This window comes from Danio aesculapii, chromosome 13 (genome assembly GCF_903798145.1).
Source record: "Danio aesculapii chromosome 13, fDanAes4.1, whole genome shotgun sequence".
Classification (NCBI taxonomy): Eukaryota; Metazoa; Chordata; class Actinopteri; order Cypriniformes; family Danionidae; genus Danio; species Danio aesculapii.
The window spans coordinates 43156061-43179737 of NC_079447.1; the positions used below are offsets into that span (position 1 = coordinate 43156061).

At 34.7% G+C, this 23677-nt stretch overlaps 2 protein-coding genes across 5 annotated transcripts in view; both read left to right on the top strand.

Annotated features, from left to right (window-relative positions):
- Positions 1 to 10267, top strand: part of haao (3-hydroxyanthranilate 3,4-dioxygenase) — a 32028-nt gene extending 21761 nt beyond the window's left edge. For all 3 annotated transcript variants that reach the window (XM_056470633.1, XM_056470631.1, XM_056470630.1), the window contains 5 exons: positions 1329 to 1372; positions 1471 to 1616; positions 6008 to 6073; positions 8427 to 8509; positions 9541 to 10267. In XM_056470633.1, coding sequence (XP_056326608.1) covers positions 1329 to 1372; positions 1471 to 1616; positions 6008 to 6073; positions 8427 to 8509; positions 9541 to 9616 — 415 coding nt within the window. In that variant the 3' untranslated portion in view covers positions 9617 to 10267. The remainder of the gene's footprint in view (positions 1 to 1328; positions 1373 to 1470; positions 1617 to 6007; positions 6074 to 8426; positions 8510 to 9540) is intronic.
- Positions 10268 to 10363: 96 nt separating this feature from the next.
- hcar1-3 (hydroxycarboxylic acid receptor 1-3) lies at positions 10364 to 21675 on the top strand. 2 transcript variants are annotated; one of them, XM_056470629.1, is made up of 2 exons: positions 10364 to 12738; positions 20233 to 21675. In XM_056470629.1, the coding sequence occupies exon 2, from the start codon at positions 20258 to 20260 to the stop codon at positions 21233 to 21235; it is 978 nt and encodes a 325-aa protein (XP_056326604.1). In that variant the 5' UTR covers positions 10364 to 12738; positions 20233 to 20257; the 3' UTR covers positions 21236 to 21675. The 2 variants fall into 2 exon arrangements, with proteins under 2 accessions (XP_056326604.1, XP_056326603.1); XM_056470628.1 differs by lacking the exon at positions 10364 to 12738 and adding an exon at positions 14882 to 15002.
- Positions 21676 to 23677: the final 2002 nt, after the last annotated feature.

Genomic DNA, 23677 nt, shown 5'->3' on the forward strand with positions numbered 1-23677 from the left:
TCTTGTCACATGCCTAATAATAAGGGTTTGTTTTTACATAATACAGTCGAAACCAGAAGTTTACATACACTCTAAAAAAAGAAACATAACTATTTTTTTTAAATGTCTGATGGTAAATCATATTAAACATTTACTGTTTTAGGTCCGTTAGGATTACCTAAATCATTTACATTTGCTACATGCCAGAATAATGAGAGAATTTTTAAATTAATTTCTAGACAGTCAAAAGTTTTCATACATTACCTTGGTATTTCTTTTAGCTTTGCTTTTAAACTATAACTTTGGTCAAATGTTTTGGGTATCCTTCCACAAGCTTCTCACAATAGTTTGAAGGAAATTTGGCCCATTGCTCTTGACAGAATTGGTGTAACTGAGTCAGATTTGCTCGTACAAGCTTTTTCAACTCTGCCCATAAATTTTCTATAGGATTGAGATCAGGGCTTTGTGATGGCCACTCCAAAACTTTCACTCTGTTGTCCTTAAAGCACATTTGAACTAATTTGGCAGTATGCTTAGAGTCATGGTCTGTTTGGAAGACCCATTTGTGGCCAAGTTTTAATTTCCTGGCTGATGTCTTAAGATGTTGCTTCAGTATTTCTACATAATGTTCTTTCTTCATGATGCCATCTGTGCTGTGAAGTGGACCAGTCCCTCCTGCAGCAAAACAGCCCCACAACATGATGCTGCTGCCCCCATACTTCACAGTTGGGATGGTGTTCCTAGGCTTGTAAGCTTTCCCCTGTGTCCTCCAAATGTAACACTGGTCATTATGGGCAAACAGTTTAATCTTAGTTCCATAAGAACACAGGACATGTCTCCAAAAATTTGTCTTTTTCCCCGTGTAATTTAGCAGATTGTAATCTTGTTGATTCTGGCTTGTTGATTTACCCATGTTGTCACACAAGGAAGCAGTATGTTTGAGGTTTTCCTTAAATACTGTTCTACAGTTGTGCCTCTAGTTTACTCAAATGTTGTCAATTAGCCAATCAGAAACTTCCAAAACCTTGACACCATCATCTGAGCTTTTTCAGAGGCATAATAATCTTATTGTATGTAAACTTGACTTTCAAGAAAAGTTATAAGAATTTCTCAAAAAAATATCTCTCTCATTATTCTGCTATTAAGCATAACAGAAACAAATTTGATAATCCTAACTTACCTAAAAGAGAAAAAGTTTCACATTAACATCTGACTTTTTTTTTAAATGGTTATGTGTATGTAAACTTCTGGTTTCAACTGTATATATGCCCTGGCATCTCTGTTTCCTCTAAGATTCTGTGCAGAAATATGTGGTTGCAAATAACAAGTTAGATTTTTGTATATTTTAGGTTTATGGATTCCAAAGAGAATGAAACAGGAAAACCTGATCCAGGTATTTACGTTCATGTGAAATATCCAATGTAAACTGCTAACTTGTATATTTATTAATTTAATAAATCTGTTCATCCAGTAACTATTTAATGATTGCAGCGAATCCCATCAAGCCAGCACCATACCCGCTCAACACAATGAATGTGATGACACCATTCAGCTTCAGAGAGTGGGTGGAAAAGCAGAAGCCTGTCCTTGCCAGTGGCTGTCCAGTGGATATGTTTGGAGCACAGTTTGAGACTGAGGTGAGAAGAAAGTGTGCTAAAAAGTCAGATGATAACCTGGTAATTAATTGCAGGTCTGACTGTGAGTTATTTTCAACAACATAGTTGAAGTCAGAATTATTAGCCCCCCTGAATTATTAGCTCCCCTGTTTATTTTTTCCCAAATTTCTGTTTAACAGAGAGATTTTTTTCAACACATTTCTAAACACAATAGTTTTAATAATTAATTTCTAATAACTGATTTATTTTATCTTTGCCATGATGACAGTAAATAATTATTTGCTAGATATTTTTCAAGATACTAGTAGTCACCTTAAAGGGTAATTTAAAGTCTTAACTAGGTTAATTAGCTTAACTAGGCAGGTTAGGGTAATTAGGCAAGTTATTGTATAACGATGGTTTGTTTTGTAGTCTATCGAAAGAAAATATAGCTTAAAGGGGCTAATAATTTTGACCTTAAAATAGATTTAATAAAATTAAAAACTGCTTTTATTCTAGCCGAAATAAAACAAAAACACTTTTCTCTAGAAGAAAAAATATTATCAGACATACTGTGAAAATTTCCTTGCTCTGTTAAACATCATTTGGGAAATATTTAAAAAGAAAAAAAATTTAAAGGGGGGCTAATAATTATGACTTCAACTGTATGCATAGAAGAGAGTCTGTCTGTTCAATATAACCATAACAAAGAACAGAAAAAAACAGCAAATTGATAAAAATATAGATCAGTGTTTCTGAATAATTATATAAAGAGATAATTCTATACACTGCAGGTTAAGCTATGAAGCTATTTACTGGATCGATTAATATATAAATTATAAATGTAGTGTTGTTCAGTGTACTACTTCAGCGGTTCCCAATAGGGGGTCCCGGCCCACAAGGGGGCCTTGGCGAGTTTTGTGGGGGGTCGCGTCATATTTTAAAAATTTCTTAGCAGTGGACAATTAGGAGAATTATTATATTGCCTTAGTTCATTTTATCCCCTAGCTCAGTGGTCCTCAACCACCAGTCTATGGATCAATTGGTACCAGGCCACACAAGAAATCATTAATTATTTCCGTTTTATTTATTGTCTGAGTCTGAACCATCATTTATTTCGAAAAGTCTTTTATTTTGGAATATGACCGTATTTTACATCTCGGTCACTTGACTGCCCAAATTGAACCCAAAAGCAACAAAATGAGTAATAAACAGACGACTCTGGAAAGTTTCTTTGCTAACTTAAGGGGAAAAGGCCCAGTGAAGGACCCACGAACTGCCAAGGTATGGATCCGCAACCAAGTTGTCAACAAATCAGGTGAATCCACCATGGCTGTGGAGGAAGATCAACTGATGGAGATCGCACAAGTTTGTTGTTTCCAATGGAGGTGTGCGGCCAACAAACTTAAGTTTAACAGTTTTTAAAACAGTATGTAAACACATGCAAAATGTCCCGTACGTACAAAGATTTTTGGCAGTTGCTGTGTCAGAGTGAGAAAAGAATTGTTTAAAGTGTATGAAGTACTGCTTAAAGGGTCACGAAACACCAAAACACATTTTTGAGAGGTTGACAGTCATATATGTGTCCCACACTGCTAAAAACACTATTAGGACACACAGGGACGTAGCAACCAAGAGGGACGGGGGGATACGTCCCCTGCACTTTTAGAGGCAGACCATTTGGAAAAAGGTGATTAAGAATGTAAACCTTTGGATTTTATACAGCTGTCCCCCCCACTTTTAAAATGTCCACTACACCCCTGAGGACACATATATTTCACAAAAAAAAGTGAAAATTTGTTGTTTTTGCGTTATTTTGAGCAAATTCGTTCTTCCGGTTTGAAATTTTTGAATCTGCGTCATGGTGATTAGATACTTGCGTGTATTCCAGCATGGAGACTGGATGTCTGTACAGGCGAGTGCATCGTGACATCTCTGAGTGTGCAGCATTAATTCATGAGAAAGACTTGGTTCAAACCAATCAGTGCACTCTATTGTGTATGCGGTGCAACTTCATTAATAAGCATGATAGCTTCGAAGACTGATTTACCTGTTAAAGTGTTCAGATGGCAGAGAGATGCCACGATGTGTTGCTAAAACAAGTAGAAGTACAAGAACTGTTTGGAGACAGGGGTCGTCAGTGTTGCGTTTATAAGTTGCTGCAACGAAGGTTTTGTTTATATTTTCCCGCTATGAGAGCGCAGCTGGACTCACATGTGGATTACAATGCATGCCACGGAAATACGTTGGGACATTTTTTACCTGAGAGCTTTTCTCATCGGGAAATGGTGAAATCCGGATTTGCTGCTCGTCTCCTTTTAAAAAAGACACAGTTCCAGTTGGTGTTGATTGTCCTGTCGCTACAGATTTGGTAAGTGAGTGATCAGCGGTCTTTGTTTGTTTATTCAGATGGCAAAGTTAGTTAGTATCGTCAGCAGTACTCTTTCAGTTTTTAAAGACATATTTTAGTCAAAATTATATAGTTACCAAGTTTACAGTGCGTTAATATCACTACAATATTATAGTACAACATTATAGGCTAAAAGATCCGATGTAAATGCTGCTCTTCGAGTGTAAACATGTAAACACCTTAATAAAACTATTACCGTCGTGTAGGATTTTCACCGCATTTTGTGACAGAATAGTCTATACACACACGGCTTTCTGACGATATGTTACCTACCGAGTGTATCTAAGTTACTGAGAAATGTCAAGGTTTTTTTTCCCTATTCGCCATGTGGTATCAAACATTCCATTAAAACTACACTCTCAGGCAGTTCCTCGCATCCAATATCTCGTTTGTCACAGGGGCATGCATGAAATGTTCCTGAGAGAAAGTGAAAGTGCCCAACTGCAGTTAAAGTCAACAAATTAAGAATTTGGCAAATAATTTGATTACTGATGTCCATGTAAACACAGTCACTGTCTATCTCCCCGGTGTCTGTGTGTTGTTTTGCCTCTGTGAAAATCAGCGTGTGCCCAAATGGAAACTCCCATTTTTACGCAAAATCTTCCCTCTTTCCCTCCCCCGACACTCCCACCTAAACAGAGCTGGACTCACCCACTTCCCTGACTTTTTCCAAACTAGAGGTGTGAAAACACCATGCTGAGATGGGGGTTTCGTGGCCCTTTAAGCCATGTGCAGAATTTGCTTTGTTTGGCATTCCACCTGATGAACTGAGTCTGACTCAAGGACAGCAAAACATTATTGCCTTTGCATCTTTACTAACTTCTGTTCAAAACAATAACATAATGCAAAGCTGAATAAGACAGCAAAATTCAACAGCAATATTTTATTGAAACATATTTCAAATCTAAAAATGCAGTTTAACCAGCCAGATTAGCATTACTACTGTATCTGTATCAGTGGATGGTGTGTATACAAATTCTTGTATTTTGGAATTACAAAACAATAAAAATAAATGAATGACATAAAATATTGAGGAATTCTAAATCATGTCTGATTCATTTCAGTAACATATTACAGTTATCAACAATATTTTAAGAGTTCACACTTAGATATTTTTTGACAAATGTTAGCAGGTTAGGCATGCTGTCTCGGGAGAGAACCTTGAGCTCAGAGATAATTGAGCCCAGGGCTCCCGTCTGGTCAATTGAGCATGAAAGGGGAGTACGAGATCAGGTAGTTCTCGAGAGCTCGTTGTGGTAAAGGAAGAAAGGTGGAGAAGGGGTGGATGGAGGGTTTCTTCGGAAAACAAAGATAAGGGAGTATTTTTTTCCTCAGGCTACTTATAGTGAGTTTGGAATTATCTGATTGGCTAACTAATGGTTGTAGATGAGAGACCAGCTGCGGTCAGTCATATCACGTGCTCCTCTCAAAATTAGTTTGTGAAACTTCACAAATTGCAGTTATAAACAGATGTGTCTTTGTTTTACACAAGTAAACACCGTGTAATGCTACATATTGTTAGTGTTTTAGGTCATTGTTTTGTTGGTGACAAAGTGTGTTTGTTGACTGTCAACCTTTGCTAGTGTTCTGGAAGAATGAGTTTATTTGAGACCTGAAGAAAGTGTTTTGGTAGCTGTAGTCCAGTTTGAAAGTGAAATGAACTGCTTTGCCAAGCTGAAAGACGGTTTTGTGTGAGGAGTTTTGCAAAACTGACCTATAGTAAGTGTTGAGAAATGTGTCCTAGCGTCTGTGAAAAACTGTAATCATTGATGGATATGATTAGAAACCTTAATGTAAAGTGTTACCAAGGTTTTAAATAGCCTTTACATATTGGAATGTATTGTATAGTGTAAAACTGAAACTGTTATCACCATTAAGGATTGCTGTTTTTTTATCTAGAGGAATTGAACCACATTTTAATGTATGTGTTGTTATATTATTGAGCTATAAATGTAGTTAGGCTTTGTCTAGAACCACATTATGGAAGTAATGAATTTGCTGACTGACACTTTCTGCCTTTTAGACACTGCTGTTTGGATCTGGAACATCTGCATATAGAAGACAAACTGATGGCTGGATCTGGCAGCTGGTAAAATACAAATTTATCGTGTGTGTGTGTGTGTGTTTGCAAGCGCATCACTTATGTTTTTATTGGTCTGCTCTCTTTTTGAGACAGGCGTAAATGTACAGTATTGTGCCACTAGAAGGATACAATCATTTTTTTCCCCCAGTAAACATTGCAGTTGTGTTTTATTGTCCAGTAAACATTGCAGTTGTGTTTTATTGTCCAGTAAACATTGCAGTTGTGTTTTATTGTCCAGTAAACATTGCAGTTGTGTTTTATTTTATTGTCTAACTCAGTGAATTGTGGGTAAGTGCTCTGGAATTTGGGGTAGAATGCTTCTCTGATGTGCTGATGGTCTGCTTTCTCTGGCTGTCTCTGTTGCTCTGAGCTATGAGCTGATTAAAGTTATCTTGGACAGAGATGAGACAGGCTTCATTTTCCCTGAAACATTATTGTTCTACTGTGGTGTATATTTACGGTTAAAAAGGTGTTATCACATTCTTCATCATTAATTTGGATTTGGATGTGTGTGTGTGCGTGCGTGCGTGTGTGTGTGCGTGTGTGCGCATTCATATACAGCCATATATGGACACCTATATAAATTATAGGTGATATATTTGTAGGTAAAATATAGAACATACTGTAACAGGTATTATATTTACGTAACATATATTTACATATTTGTAATTCTAATATGATTTTAAAAATGGCAATTTTTGCAATATTCTATCATATATGTAATATCCATATGAATTACTATGTCACATATGTAATTTGCGTATATTTTATATCAGATTTAATTGTTTCCATCAGTCTGGGGCTGTGGATTTGGTCACAGCTTCTCCTTCACATCACAGTGGTGTTTTCATTAGTCAAACATCTTGGGAAGAACCTTCTGTCAATGTGAATTCAGTCCTGACATTGTTTGTTTGTTTGTATACTTTATTGTCCCTCAAGGGGAAATTTTAAGTCAAGATATAAGTCAATATAAGTCAGGATGCAAAAGAATTATATGCACTATTGATCAGTGTTAAACAGTCCCATTGACACTGGAATAAAAGAGTTCTTCAGTCTGTTCTGCTTCCAGCGGAAAGTTCTGTATCTTCTACCAGAAGGTAAAAGATCGTAAAATGGAAAGAGTACATGAGATGGGTTACTTAAAATTATTTTCGCTTCAATCAGAGTGTATAGCTCGAGTGTTTGTATTCTAGTAAAAGTTTCAGGTCCTATTAGTCTTGTAGCAATTCTGATAATATTGACATTTTTTGATTTCAGATTTACAGAAAGATTGCCATACCATGTAGATAGACCATACCTGATAACACTTTCAAATACAGCTTGATAAAATAAGTACATGATTTTCTTATCAACACCATAAAACCATAACCTTCGTAGAAAATACAGTCTTTGGTGAAGCTTTTCACAGATCCAGTTTACATGAGTGTCCCATGTTAGAGACCTGTCTATGTAAATTGGTCTGCTGTTTTGCTATGATTGGGCTTTCGTGCATACAGTAACGTCAAATATGCAAACATTGTCTATAAAAGTGAACATGGAACAAAGAAACCATGAATATGGAATAAGGATGAATAAAGATAAAATCTATAGATAATGTAGTCCAGTTGGGTCATCTTCTGTGGTAACTGATGTCATTTGATCTATCCTGAAACTTTCATCATCTAAACAGGTAATATTCTACATCAGCTTCTACGCATCGAGTAATGCAATAGTTGTTTATCATTTTGAGTGCTTGTATCAGTTGAAAATAACATCATGTTAAGTAAATGAATATGCATTTATTTTAAATGTAATGTTTGAGTTGCATTTTGAAATGGGATCAATTTGATGTTAAATTGTGTTATATTGAAAAGGTGAAAGTATCTTTGTATAGTATCTTTGTGTATTGTATCCAGGCATTTAAAGAAAGAGTTAAGAGATTTGGAAAAATGTGCAATTTTGGCAATGGTTGTAAATTTTGTGTCTAGAGATTTGAAAATTGACAGCAGGGTTCTAAAATTTGCCAAAATGATTGAAAAAAAAAAACTGTAATAGATATATACATATATGTTTATGTAACAAATATGTACATATTTGTAAATTAATAGTTGAAAAAATGGCAATATTTTGACATATATGACATTTTATATATGTACAATTTATATGAACTATTATAATGAACAATTTCGGCAATGGTTGTTAATTTTGTGTCTAGAGTTCTGAAATTTGTGGCAAAACAATCATGATAAACTGTGATGTTAGTAGGGTTAATAGGGTTAATGTTTAATAAATTATGAATTAACTATTTGCCAATGCTTAACAAATGGTTTAAAAGATGCATTTTTTTATGTTTCTTACTTATGTTTTATTGCATTTTCAGGAAGGATTGTCCAGCGTCTTCATGAATGACAAAGAGTACAGCATGTCTGCAGGGGATTGTCTTCTTATTTTTGGAGAGACAGAGTAAGCATGCACTCATTTGTACACAAACAAGGTTTTATTTAACAAATCAAATGAATAAAGGCTAAGTGACTATGGCCCAATCCCAATTCTATTTTTGTACCTCTTCCCCTTCCCCTTGGCCCTTGAAACCAAGTGTGAAGGGGAAGGACTTCAAAATTTACCCCTAAGAAGTGGGACAGCACTACAAACCTGCACACGTCATCATACGTCATGGTGAGCTCTTGCTTCATATGAGATCAGAGGATGGCGACTGCTGTAGTAATTCCAGTTGTGTTTATTTAATCCAGTTTTGGTATTTATCTTCAGGAAATCACTGAAGGCATATATTATATTATCATAATGATATCATGTGGCAATAAGATCGTAGCCATATTTATCTACATAAACACACTAAAAACAACATTAACATTATAGCAGACACTGTAAAAAGCTCATTCCCAGCCACTAGACTTTTCTGACAGGATATTCGAGTGTCATCGAGTGTCGGAATGTTGTGGGACTGCTATACAGAAGTTATTATTATGGATTATAGATAGCGAAATTTTGCGTTTTGTATTTTAGCGGGTTTTTTTAAGCATGACAGTAAATATGAACGTGGTTATGAATATATTAAAACATGTGTTTGTTTGTTGTAAAAAATCGTAATAATGACAAAAAAATACTAATTTGTGGATCTCCTTACTTCCGGGTGCAGCTGTACTGCCGTTGTGGCTGGTGTATTCTGGGAAATTTTCTTACCCCTTGGTTTCAAGTGTGGTCCTGAAAAATCTCTCTTTCGAGGGGTATCTAACACGTCCCCTTAGCCTTGTGCGAGAGAATTAGGACACCCCTACCCCTTCACTTGAACGTGCAAAACAAGGGGTAGAGGTAGGGCTAAGGGGTAGAATTGGCATTGGGCCTATTTCAATGTTTTGGATGGGATATTTCAGTGATATGAAAACACATGAACAAACATTTACATCAATGTGAATAACCACAGTTGTGTGACTAACCACCGTGTGCGTGTGTGTGCTTGTGTGTGAATATTTTAGGTATAAATGGAAGCGGTCACAGGATTGTGTTGCTTTGTATATTGCTCAAGACCCAGACAGGAAGAGACCCTACTGAGACACCTAAATGGATGAGAACATTTGTTTCGGACCCACAACAATCATCAAATTCACACATTATTAGACAAATTAACATGTTAAGTGACAATTCTTGGGTGAAATTTAACATTAGTGGTCATTGGGGTCAAATTTAACATTATGAATTAAGGATGATGACCAGTGACACAATGGATTTTAACTTTTTACACACCACTGATTTTTCAATAGAATTTTGTATAATATAATATAATCATTTATATATAATAATATATTTAAATATAGGCACAGTGGGTAGCACGATCGCCTCACAGCAAGAAGGTCACTGATTCAAGCCTCGGCTAGGTCAGTTGGCATTTTCTCCCAGTGTTTATGTTGGTTTCCTCCGGGTACTCCGGTTTCCCCCACAGTTCTAAGACATGTGGTACAGGTGAATTGGGTTAGCTAAATTGTCCGTAGTGTTTGTGTGTGAATGAGTGTGTATGGATGTTTCCCAGTGATGGGTTACACCTGGAAGGGCATCCGCTGCATAAAACATATGCTGAATAAGTTGGCCGTTCATTCCACTGTGGCGACCCCAGATTAATAAAGGGACTAAGTCGACAAGAAAATTAATGAATAATTCAATATAATTTTTGTGTAACAAAACAGAATAAAATGAATATTATTTGAACAGTGAAGCCTATTTGTGTGTGGAGACCTCAAGGGCCCACAGAAGACAGGTCAAATATTTAGCCCACTTCTTTTGGCATTGAGGTCTATGTTTTCCAATGCATATAGTAGGCGTTGTGAGGACCGAATCAGTGAGCAGTAGGGGGCATACTAAAGAAATATATTTCAAAATACCTAATTTTGAAGAGCCCCTATTATGATATTTGAAAATGAGCTCCCATCCAGCTGAGGTTTAAATCTAAAAGTGCACCTTGCTTAAAACTATTGATTCTTTAGCAAAATAGTTGACTCAGATTCAAACAAACGAATTGAGTTGGGTTCGGATCTTTTGTTTGATCACATCGACTTCGATGCAGTACATCACCAAATATGTAGTTCCAGTTCCTATAAAATGTGAAAGCGCTTTCACTTCAGACACTAGGAGAGGCGCAGGGGATCACGAGACTGATCATGACGTGAAGATGACGATCACTGACAGATGGAGATTCGACTGCGGGGAATAAAGGGTTAAAGTTCATTTTCACAAAAATACCACAGAATAGCCGACCTAGTGCTGTGTTTGTTCCTGTCACTTTTCTGATTTTTGATACAATAACCTACGCTGCAATGCGGGATTCGCCGGCCGTTTGCTATTGAAGGAGCAGCAGAGACTATGGGATTTGACAGGGACTTTGTCAGTAACTTTTACAGTTCAAATGGACCAGTTTCTACTTCCTCCAGATCATAACATGTAAGTGTCATTAAAATTGTTGTCTCGTTTTGTGTAGTTTGTAAAATATGTGTTTAATTGTGTGCTGTAACTTGTAATCGCTCCGCGTGGCTTGTAATCACGTATCTATTATAGGTCAGTGCTCGTACTGTATTTCTCAGGATAAATCAGTATGTGGCTATTCACATATCGCGTCCAAAACCATGTTAAAAACGTGACGAGTGCTTCTTCCTTTACCAATTTTAAATGCGTTTCTGAACTGGCGATCCTCTGCTGTTTGTCTTTGCTATGGGCACTATCAGCTGTTCCTGACGCACGCATTGCGGACAGTTTTTAAAATAGTTCAACTTTTGCCACAGTGTGGATTAATACTGAATGTGTGTCTCACATACTTTCTGATGCTTCATACTGTAGCCGTGGTGGGCATTTCTCTCAGTCTCATCTCTGAAGGCAGTCGACTAATCGCAATAGACTGGGTCATCGGTCTAATCAGCGCAGATTAGCTTCGGGCTAAGGAGGGGTTTGGGAACAAATGAATCGCTGAATGATTCATATTGGAGTCGCTGGGATAATTAGGTGAAAATAAATGCATATTATAAGACAAAAAAAGTGTTTTTTGACTTTGCGCGCATATTAGCATGTTGTTGGAGACCCCCAAAACCAAAATATGACCTTTTTAATGCAAAATAGGGGCTCTTTAATATAGCCATAAAGGTTACACAAAAATAAAAATTTAACAATTAGGTCAACTGAAAAAAAAGTTCAAATCAAACAAAACAAAAAATAGAACATGACAGACACATTTATACAGGGGGACTAGTCCACATTTAACACCAGAGGGGAAACAGAAAATACACTTTATAAACAACAATAAACTTAAAAATATATCTAACTCAAGACTTCTCTAATAATCAAATAAATCTTAGATCAAGCTAAACTAAATACAAATCAAAGAAATAAACCATGTCTGAAATGAACAGGATTAAATTAAACAATCAGCTTCTCTCCAAACCATGTTAGATGGTACCAGCAGATGGAACTAAAAGAGCGATCTCCGTGGCACGTCTGTCTTTTAGAAAGTCAGACAACACCTGGAACCTACACTCAGCGTTGCCAGACGTACGTTAATTATCGTATTTGTATGATAATTTTGACCTCTGTTTGATGTACGATCAATAATGAAAAAAATCCTGTAATGTACGATAATTTCAGAATTTTATGGCATTTAAAATTAATTTCATTGTAATCTTAAGGCTTTTGATCTAGCTGCATCTTTTGTCGACTGTGTGAGGAGAACGTGGAGTTAGACACGTTTTCTATCTCATCTTACTTTACATCTTCTCAGCCAATCAACATGGAGAATAGCTCTCTCTCACAAGTTAACATTCCTGCCGCGCGGCCATGTTTTCAGGTTGAGGTCGATAGTTTAAGCAATAAAGTGAAAAAAAAATTGTGCTGAAAAGAAAAGTGAGAAGGACAGGGGAGTTTGACCTTGATGTTCTCATTTTTCCCAGTTCATGTGTCATTGGAAAAAACACGTTCACAAGTTAATCTCATCAAAACAAAGCCACAAAATCGGCTCATTACAGATACTCTGAATGGGCTCGTGCACACCTCAAGAGTGTGTTAAAATTCAGGAGGGTGCACTGCTTTCAAGCCAACCAGCACTATGTTCCGGTCCATGACGGCATCCACGTTGGAAACACGCAGATATCTAACGACAGCAACTAGAGGTGGAGTTTACTTCGAACCTTCCCACTAAGGTATGCCTAATTTATTTCTTTTTTTACATATTGTGGTTATTTGCACATTGTGTCAAAATGCTACTTCTCTAGATAATATCTTTATACTCTCCGTTCGACTCGTGTACGATAATCTTCCTCCAATTACAATAATTTTGAGGTTCTAGATACTTTGACATTTCCAATCTGGCACCACTGCCTCCACCATTCCCCACAGGTGCTGCAGCATGGTAACTTAAAACACAAAGAAAATGAACAAATTAACAAAACATACATTACCATGAACTTATCTGTGTGCACCCAAATAGCTATGAATGTAGTGTGTGTACGAATAAAGTAATCTAAGGAAACAGAAGCCATATGTGTATGTCTTATTTTAACCAAATATAAAATGAATAAATGCAATCAATAAATCAATTTAACTGAATTGAACTTTCACTTTATTTTTAATGGCAGATGGAAAATCTGCAAAATTAGAAAAATACTCATCAATTATGCCACAAAATCAAGTTTGAAGAGTGTTTCAAGCAAGAATATAGTTATTTTAAAGTCGAATTGGCAGTTTATCACGGTTTCTGCGGTGGCTTAAAAAGTCTTAAATTTCAAAATCCAAATTTTAGGCCTTAAAAAGTCTTAAAATTACTGAAATATTGTGTTGTAGGTCTTCTTTTCTAAACAGGTCTTAATTTTCAGTTGTTTATGTTTAGCTAATTTAGCCAATCTGGTCAAAAACCATACAATCACCAACAATCCATCTCAATAAAACTTTAAACATTTTATTTAAAAAGGTCATTTTTAACTCTATTTATCATAACGATTTAAATAATTTGCTTCCAATAACGTTTGTTTAAAAGTTCTCTATGTATTTTTACTGCGGAGGACACCAACCTTGACAGATAGTTGTGCATAGATTTAGTTGAAATAATTTTTAAAAACTTTCTAAACATTTGATAATTTTAATTTATTTTAAAGAAATTTATGTTGGGAAAAAGTGTATGGATAGAAGTAGAGCTTGCTTGTTTTTACACAATTTTTTTAAATATTTAGCTAAGAAATAAAATCTAAAATATTTAAATTCTTTGTTATGAATGTTTTATTGTAATATAAATCATTTTGTACATTTTTTTTTTTTTTAAATAGCTCAAATAAAAATCTTTTCCATCTGGGACATTTGAAGAATCCCTCAGCCTTTAGCGCTTTATTCGTCTTAAATCTCATTCATAATAGTCTTAAAAATGTCTTTAAAAGTCTTAAATTTAAGGATAGAATGTAAAGATTTTGACTCTGAGCTCCAGGCTGTCAGCAACAGCTCCACCAACAGTGAAGTGTATATATGTACATATAAAAGATTTTAATGCACTTCACGGAGGCAACCACACTCCACTTGCTGTCGTTGGGGTCCTTCGCCTCCACATCGTGCATTAATATCCTTTAACGCATGGCAGATGTTGACTATCCCTACATATCTTGTATAATGCTATACAGTATAATGTTTTTTAAGTTGCTATCTGAATCTAAAACATAACTTGTAATAATAACAATAATAATAATAATAATATTTTCTTTTAGTTAGTTTTCTTCAGTTTCTTCTCAAACTGTCGCTATATTGAGTGTTTATTTCAGTTTATTTCAACAGTTCTCTTGCAAGAACTAAATCAAACTGACTGTCATGTCTCGTGTGATTGGCTGTTTACTGCACGTGTCACACTTTCATGTGCTCCAGAGTTAATCACTAAACCCTAGTTAGTTTTAAACGTTGCTTAAGCCCCAAATAATATTAATATTTTAATACTTATACAATATTGCAGATTGCTGAACCAATTCTGAGAAAGAAAGAAAGAAAGAAAGAAAGAAAGAAAGAAAGAAAGAAAGAAAGAAAGAAAGAAAGAAAGAAAGAAAGAAAGAAAGAAAGAAAGAAAGAAAGAAAGAAAGCAAGCTTTTGTATTGGTGAAGACTTCCTTTTTTAATCTGGATTTAACTTTGACACAAAAAGAGGAAGTTTGCTTTGATATACATTTCCCTTAAAGGAGAACATTAAACTTGTGCCAACACAAAATTTTTCATACATACTCCATAAAATAATAAATGTATAAATATACAGTATATATGTATAGTTTGGCTAGCATATCTGCATATTGCATTATTAAAGAAAATAAAGTGATTGAGTAAGACTTTGAGATGTTGCCTTCCTGGTGCTGTTATGATTCAGACAGAGGAAGCTGCAAAACTCTTGTTTCACACTTTAAGTGAGACAGAATCAGCTTACTAGCAGTTTTTCTAGTCTGGTAAGTCATGACAAACTTTTCTTATGTTATAAAAGATTTGTAGTATTTGATACATTTGAAGAGTGTTACTAATTTAAAACTGTAGCTCAAGACAAAATAAATTATATAGAAAAATATATAAAAAAGTGAAACTCGAATACCAAAAGCAATATATAAAATTGTTATGTGAGAAAGCTCCTTTTTCCTTACATACTGACAAAGCACATACTTGCATGTGCCGAGTAAAAAAAAAGATTTTGTATGTCTACAAATTTAGCCGTCGTAAATTTAAGATTTGATGTATAATATTGTCTAAGTTCACTCAGAGGAAAGCCTATAAAATGTATTTTGTTATCCATATATGAAGTAATTTTCTGGATTGAAGTTTGACAGATTTGAGTGTCAAATTGCCATGTTGTTTTCTAGAGTTAAAGAAATTTCCATCTGCTTTATATGTAATAACTTGCCAGCAAAATACCTTTTCTGTTATTGGAATGATTTGTGAACCCTGACCTGATTCCAAAACATACTACTACTACTACTACTACTACTACTACTACTACTACTACTACTAATAATAATAATAATAATAATAATAATAATAATAATAATAATAATAATATTAATAATAATAATAGTAATTTCATTTAATAAGTAACAAGATAGATTGAAAACAATATATTAAATATTTAAAACTTCAACTTTTATGTATGTCATGCAATATACTGGGGTTATTTTCATTGGGTTATATCATTTTGGTGTGGTGGATGGTCATGCAACAATGTTTGACATTTTCTGCTATTACAGTATTTTACATTGCGCAGGAACACACTTCCTTAAAAATTGCAAGCATCATGTTTTGTTGCAACAAGTTTTTCTTCCTGTTCATAAAGGATAGTGAATAACCCTTACAAAAAAATTTGTTTATTCAATTGTACTATTATTATACTTATTTTATACTTATTTTACAAGTAATGCGAGTTACATAATATTACTTTCTAAGTAACGAGTAAAGTAATGCATTACTTTAAAAAAAATAGTAATAATATTTGAGTTATTTTTTGAAAATAAAACGCAAGTTACTTTTCATTTAATTAATTCGTGAATTAAAATTTAAGTAGTCACAATAAATCATGTAGTCAAGGAGAGAATGTGTTCATTATTTTGAATGCATCGAAGAAAAGGAAATGGGTATTGTCTCTATGGTCAGTGATTTTACTTAAGACAAATAGTATAAAAGTAGCAAACATGTTGCTTTAAACTTTTAATAATCGGAATATGGCATGTAGAGCTTTGGGGTCAGGAAGTTCTTAGATAACATTATCCTAAAATAGTTTTTTTGATGTGTTTTTTTTAAGGTAAATGAATGTGTAGGTTGTATAATGTGTTGTTAATTGCACAGCTCCTCTTAAAAAAGAAAGAAAAAACAAGTTGTGAAAGAGATTAAGCCTCAGCCAGGCAATGAAAAGTAATTCAATATTGTAATGCATTACAATTACAAAGTAAATTTCCCCAACACTGCTTATTTTAAACAAACAAAACAGTATACTTTGAGTTTACTTTTTATATTCTTTTTAGAATTATATTACTCTTAAAGAGCCCCTATTATACATTAAAAAATATCATATTTTGGTTTTAAGGGTCTCCAACAACAGGCTGATATGCATACAAGGACAAAAAAAACACTTTCATTGTCTTATAATCTGCATTTATTTTTACCTAATTATCCCAGCGACTACCATATGATTCGTTCAGCGATTCATTTGTTCCCAAACCCCTCCTTAGCACGAAGCTAATCTGTGCCGATTGGACCAATGACAGCCTGTTGCGATTGGTCGACAGCGTTCAGCACGAGAGAGCAATTCCACCATGGCTTATCAACAATATTGAAGTAGTCAGAGTGCACAGTGTATGTGTGAGCATACCTGTTTTTCCCAGGAGTCTCCTGTATTTCAGACCCATCTCTAGCCACCCACCCATTTTGTTATTTATCCCGGAAAACTCCCGTAATTTCAACGTGGCATTAGACGCGTATGAGAATATAAAGAGTTAACCAGATACAGTACAAGTGGTTACAAGTAACAAAACACAATTAGGGTGCTTTCACACCTGCCTTATTTAGTTCAGCTGAATCGCAGTAGAGTTCATTTTCCCTCTTGGTGTGGTTCATTTGGGTAGGTGTGAATGTAGCAATCATACCTGAGTGCGCACCAAAAGCGGACCAAAAAAGCGTACTGACTCTTTTATAAATGAATCAATAGTTTTAAACACTTTCTGAATTAAGCCTTAGCTGGATATTTTCCTTCAGTTAGAGCTGTGTTACATACATGGAAGGTCATTTTCAAAAACCCATAATACGGGCTCTTTAAGTATACTTCAATTATGCTGACAGAAAAGTTTTTGTATATTTGACATATGCTTGGTCATTGACACATACTTAAAAGTATAATTACATATTCTAAGTATACTTTGTTTGTAGTTGAATTTACTCGTAATTGAGCAGCCTATTTCACATATTATTACATACTTCCCAGCTAGTCTAGACTAAACTGCATGTCTAAACTATGTGATATGTGTTATCATTCATTATATTGCCTTATCTTCATCACAGAACAATTTTCTTGCAAGATCTGAATCAAACTGATTCTCTCATGTCTCGTGAGATTGGCTGTTTGCGTGTCACACTTGCATGTGCATGTGCTCTAGAGTTAATCATTTTTCCATGTTAGTTTTAAATGTTGCTTAAGCACCAAATAATACAAATAGTTTTAATACTTTGTATACAATATTGCAGATTGTTGAACCAATTCTGAAAAAGAAAGAAAGAAAAAAGAAAGCTTCTGTATTGAAGACGTGCTTTTTCAATCTTGATGATACTTGACTCAAAAAGAGGAAGTTTTTAAAAAGCTCTAAACTGATCTAAGCTGATAATACTGCCAAACTGATAATAACTAGCAGTGACATATAGTATGTTAAAGGGGTGGTCCACTATGCTATCGTATTTTAAACTTTAGTTTTTGTGTAATGTAGCTGTGCGGGCATAACACCTTTGAAGGTATGATGCTTCAAAGTTCAACGCAAAGAGAGACATTGGCTTTTACAGAGTTAGCTTAGCAAAGCCTACAGTGAACAAATTTTGGGGACTACAAAAAAATGCATCTGGCTTAATGATGTCAAAAACCCTTCAGTTTACACCTAAGGAAATGTGCAGCAAAAGGGCATGTCCACAGAGTTGTGTAACGTATTAGAGAAAGATAAAGTTCAGTTCTGGATTCCGCCAAAAACTTCTCAAAGGAGGAGCAGTTTCAACAATAATAGAGGCTGTGTAGAATAATAGAAGCTGTGAATTGTGAACCACAACCTGCAAGTAATTTTATTAGTTAAAATGGATATCTTACGATCATAGTTTGTAGTGTTAACTGTATGTTGTAGCAAGGACAAAAGGACGTAAACAAGGATGTAAACAACATGAAATGGTGTTTGGCACCATTAACAATTTATCTACAAATTCATATGTTATCCCTCAAACTCCTGTAAACACACAATCTTCTCTGCACGTACAAGGTCTCTCTATGCGGCTGCTTTCCATGCATTCTACATTTGAAATAATGAAATTGATTTTACAAAAGATGTGTGAAAGTTTTGTATTACTTACACATGCTTATAACCCAAAAATATTTGAAAGACACTTGTCAAATTTTGTGTTAGAGACCAGGCGAGAAGTTTAGCTATGTCCTCTTTGGTTTCCGTGTCTGGCTCAGGCTCTGATACAGATGCACTGGCATTATTTACACAACAGATTGCATGCTAGAAGAGGCATGATATTTACTGGTGATGATCCGCAAATCGGACGGTAAATTACAGAAATTTACTGTAAAATAATGCAGATAAATTACAAAAATATACCGTGAAATAAGGCGGGTAAATTACATAATTTTACTGTAAAATCGTGCCAGTAAATTACAGAAATTTACTGAAAAAAAAAAATAATAATAAAAAAATCACACCGATAAATTACAGAAATTTACTGTAAAAGAACGCCGGTAAATAACACCGGTAAATTACAGAAATTTACTGTAAAATAAAATAACGCCTGTAAATTACATAAATTTTCTGTAAAATAACGCCAGTAAATTACAGAAATTTTCTGTAAAATAACGCCAGTAAATTACAGAAATTTTCTGTAAAATAACGCCAGTAAATTACAGAAATTTTCTGTAAAATAACACCAGTAAATTACAGAAATTTACTGTAAAAACACCGGTAAATTGCAGAAATTTACTGTAAAATAAAATAACGTGTGTAAATTACTGAAATTTACAGCAAAAAATCACGCAGTAAATTACAGAAATTTACTGTAAAATAACACCGCTAAATTACATAAATTTACTGTAAAATAACGCCAGTAAATTACAGAAATTTACTGTAAAATAATACCAGTAAATTACAGAAATTTACTGTAAAATAACACCAGTAAATTACATAAATTTACTGTAAAATAAACGCCAGTAAATTACAGATGTTTACTGTAAAATAACACCAGTAAATTACAGAAATTTACTGTAAAATAACACCAGTAAATTACAGAAATTTACTGTAAAATAACACCAGTAAATTACATAAATTTACTGTAAAATAACGCCAGTAAATTACAGATGTTTACTGTAAAATAACACCAGTAAATTACAGACATTTACTGTAAAATAACACAAGTAAATTACAGAAATTTACTGTAAAATAACACCAGTAAATTACATAAATTTACTGTAAAATAACGCCAGTAAATTACAGAAATTTACTGTAAAATAACACCAGTAAATTACAGACATTTACTGTAAAATAATGCCAGTAAATTACAGAAATTTACTGTAAAATAACGGAGGTAAATTACATAAATTTACCAAAATTTTAATTTAAGGAAATTTCTGTAATTTAAAGTTCGTTATTTTATGGTAAATGTCTGTAATTTAATGGCTGTTATTTTACGTTTGTTTCCGGCACGTTTTGCTCATCGCGTGTTTTAGATGTGTTGATGCATTAGGAGTTTAGAAAACTGGTTGAATGTATTGAAAAAAACTGTCATAGCTATTGTAAAAAACTAATAAAATTAACTTCAAAATCACTTTTTTTACGTAAGGGTAGGCTACGTAAGGGTAGTTGCAACACAATCCATTTACCTAATTTGACAGCAGAATAATTTTCCTGTTCTATAACTAAATTCTAAACATAAAAATGCTAAATGTATTTTCAGAAACAGCTCTTACCGTTGAACAGCCATGACGCTCAACACCAGTTTACATCATTGTGGTACATCCAGTCAGAAACTGGTGGCATCTGTCCTTCCTCCTGTCCTCATCATTGAGCTGTTACTCGGTCTGCCTGGCAATGTCTTAGCACTGTCAGTCTTCAGCAAAAATTTTAGGTCTTGGAGGGCCAATGTCACATTTCTCTTTAACCTGGTTTTGTCTGATTTCATGCTTCTTGTGAGCCTGCCATTCCGTATTGACAACTTAATCCGTGGTGAGAAGTGGATATTTGGAGATGCTTGGTGTCGGATCAACCTCTTCATGCTGTCAGTCAATCGTTCAGCCAGCATTGCCTTCATGACTGCTGTGGCTTTTGATCGCTACTGCAAAGTGGTCCACCCACATCACAAAATCAATCATGTTGGCACAAAAAAAGTAGCTGGTGTTGCCTGCCTCATCTGGGCTGTTGTGATATCTCTGAAGATCCCTTTGCTGACCAACACCCTTCTGACTGTGGAGAAAAATGTTTCGCTTTGTAGAAGCTTCAGTAACTATGAAAAGCCATCACTACGCATCCGACTTCATTATGCTCTGTTTGTCTTGGAGTTCTTTGTGCCTCTGTTACTTCTGGTCTTTTGCTCTGTGAGAATTGCATGTGTTCTATGTTCTCGCCAAATTGACAAGGACAGAAGAGGGCAAAGGGCAATTCGAACTGTCTTAGTGATTGTTGGTGTTTTCATTCTCTGTTTTTTTCCAAGCGTTGCAACAGGACTGATGGCACTCCATTTAAAAAAACTGGGAAATGTGTACTGTAAGGCTTACAATATTACCAGTCAGTTGTTCTCTATTTCTATAGCTTTCACCTACCTAAACAGTGCACTGGACCCGGTTATCTACTGCTTCTCCAGCTCTGTCTTCCGCAATTATTTGAAAAGAGTTATAAACCGGACTGGGATGATGCAGCTACAGATGAGCAGACGGGGCAGTATGCCCAGTGGTAGTGACTGAAAATGACTTAATGTTTTTTGAATAATGACTTTTCAGTTTTATGTTGTTTGTCCAGTCACACACTTATATATACAGTTGAAGTCAGATGTTTATTTTATTTTTATATATATATTTCCCAAATTATATTTACCAGAGCAAGAAATTTTTCACAGTATGTCTGATAATATTTTTTCTTCTGGAGAAAGTCTTATTTGTTTTATTTCAGCTAGAATAAAAGCAGTTTTTAATTTTTTAAAAGCCATTTAAGGTCAAAATTATTAAAATTATTAGCCCCTTTAAGCTATATTTTTTTCGATAGTCTACAGAACAAACCATCGTTATACAATAATATGCCTAGTTAACCTAGTTAAGCCTTTAAATGTCACTTTAAGCTGTATAGAAGTGTCTTGAAATATTACTAGTCAAATATTATTTACTGTCATCATGGCAAAGATAAAATAAATCAGTTAATAAAAATGAGTTATTAAAACTATTATGTTTAGAAATGTGTTCAAAAAAATTTTTTCTCCGTTAAACAAAGTTTAAAAAATAAAAAAATAAACGGGGGTTAATAAAAGCAGGTTATGCAACATACCTGGGTAAGTTTAAAAGTGAGTGGATAATCAAAAACGGAGGTAACTCTTGGGGTATGTTAAGTAGCTATAGCAACTTACTCTCTGAAGATAACCTGCTCTGGAGCAAGTTATGTTCCAGAGTTGGTCTGCTTCAGAGAGTTTACTGAGCATTGTGGGCTCTTTTGATGAGAATTTTGATCGACGTACAAATACAGATATACAAGTTTTTTTTTAATCGTGAGAGGGTTATAAGTGCATAGGGTTTTTTTTTTTTCATATCCAAATGAATATTTAAATGAGTTGTTTTTCAAAAGAATCGTTAATGTATTTACAGTTTTTCCTGCTAAAATTGAACTTTCCCCACAACTAGCAAAACCGTACACTCAAGGAGCAAAACACAAGGCTAGATCTTCACAACTGATAGCCCAAAGTCAGCTTCACACTTTTTGCAAAACATTACACACAGTGATTTGCAAATCACTAAACACACTTGGATGCTTTTGACACAAATTTTTCATGATGGAATTTCCTTGCAATTCCAAAGCAAAGGCTTCCAATTGAACACACGAGCCAATTGGTTAAACACAGCTATCAGGTGTGCAGGCACACTGATGCAAAACTGTAGACACATCAATCAGCTGAAACCACAATAAAAAGCAATAGGTATGAACTTCACTGGTCTTCAATAAACATGTTTACAGTAGTATAGCTATAAATATTAGTCTTCATTAAATCCGGAAGACAATGTTGCAGTAAGAGGAAGAGGAAACACGAAAGTGAGGAAGATTGGTAAACAGGAGACAGCGGATGGGTTTTTTTTATTTATTTTTTTGCTATTGAAACGTAAAGATCACCAGAAAGCTGAATAAATACGCTTTATATTTGTTGTATGGTTAGTTAGGATAGGGCAATATTTAGCTTGCATACATATACAGTATGTTCATGTACTTTATAGCAATATCTCTGAAACAAGTCAAACCTAGATTATAGCAGTATTAGTCAGTTAGAAATGATACGGGTGTTTAAGATTGATTACATCAGTGTGTAAATGAAGCAAACAGACGTATATGAATGAAACGTGTGTGTTCCGTATGGTGTTAAAAATGTGTTTTGTTATATTGTAAAGTTTTGAATGAAGTGTTTTATTTTGCTTAATATCTGATGTGTTCTGCTGTTTTTGTGTGGATGTGTAAATTGTGTGTAGTGTTTTGACAAAATGAGCATTAATTTCCAAATTGAGCTTTAGCAATCGTAAAAAACTGTAACAAACCTTTTGAAATCAACCTTGACAAACCGCGGGGCTTGCCACAGAAAACATTCAGTGCAGCTCTTTGTTTTTGCATCAGGGCGTTTTAGGCTACTGTAGCCTACAATGTGGCAATAGTGTGTAGAACCATCTGTACAGTATGCCTGGCACTGAACTGTTTTATACACTTTTGTACAGTTCCTTGGCCATAAACCACTGCACCAATAGCGTAGTGGTAGCGTAGTTTCTTTTTTCTTTTCCTCTCTCTCTCTCTCTGCACCCTTCACATTTTTCCGTAGCCTATATATACTATAAGTGGCAGCTTTGTCTTTTCTAGTAAAATGTATCCACATTTTAAGATGTAGTCTTTCATATGTATACATCTATTCACAATGCACTCACACACACACACACTTGATTTTTTTATATAATTTTTTTCAGGGTTTCCAAATGCTATTAAGTACATTAATACGCTTATTTAATGCGGCCGCCATTTTAAAACACGAAAGCGAAGCTGCGGTGGGAAGAAACCTGGAAGTATAAGATCGGCACTGTAAACATTGCAACCACATGCTGTGTACCTCAAACCTCCAGCTGTTACCGCGATATCAAAACGCAGATATAGTGTAAACATCACTTTTA

Coding starts and splice junctions, on each gene's coding strand:
- hcar1-3 (XM_056470629.1), top strand. CDS start 20,258: ATGACGCTCAACACCAGTTTACATCATTGTGGTACATCCAGTCAGAAA.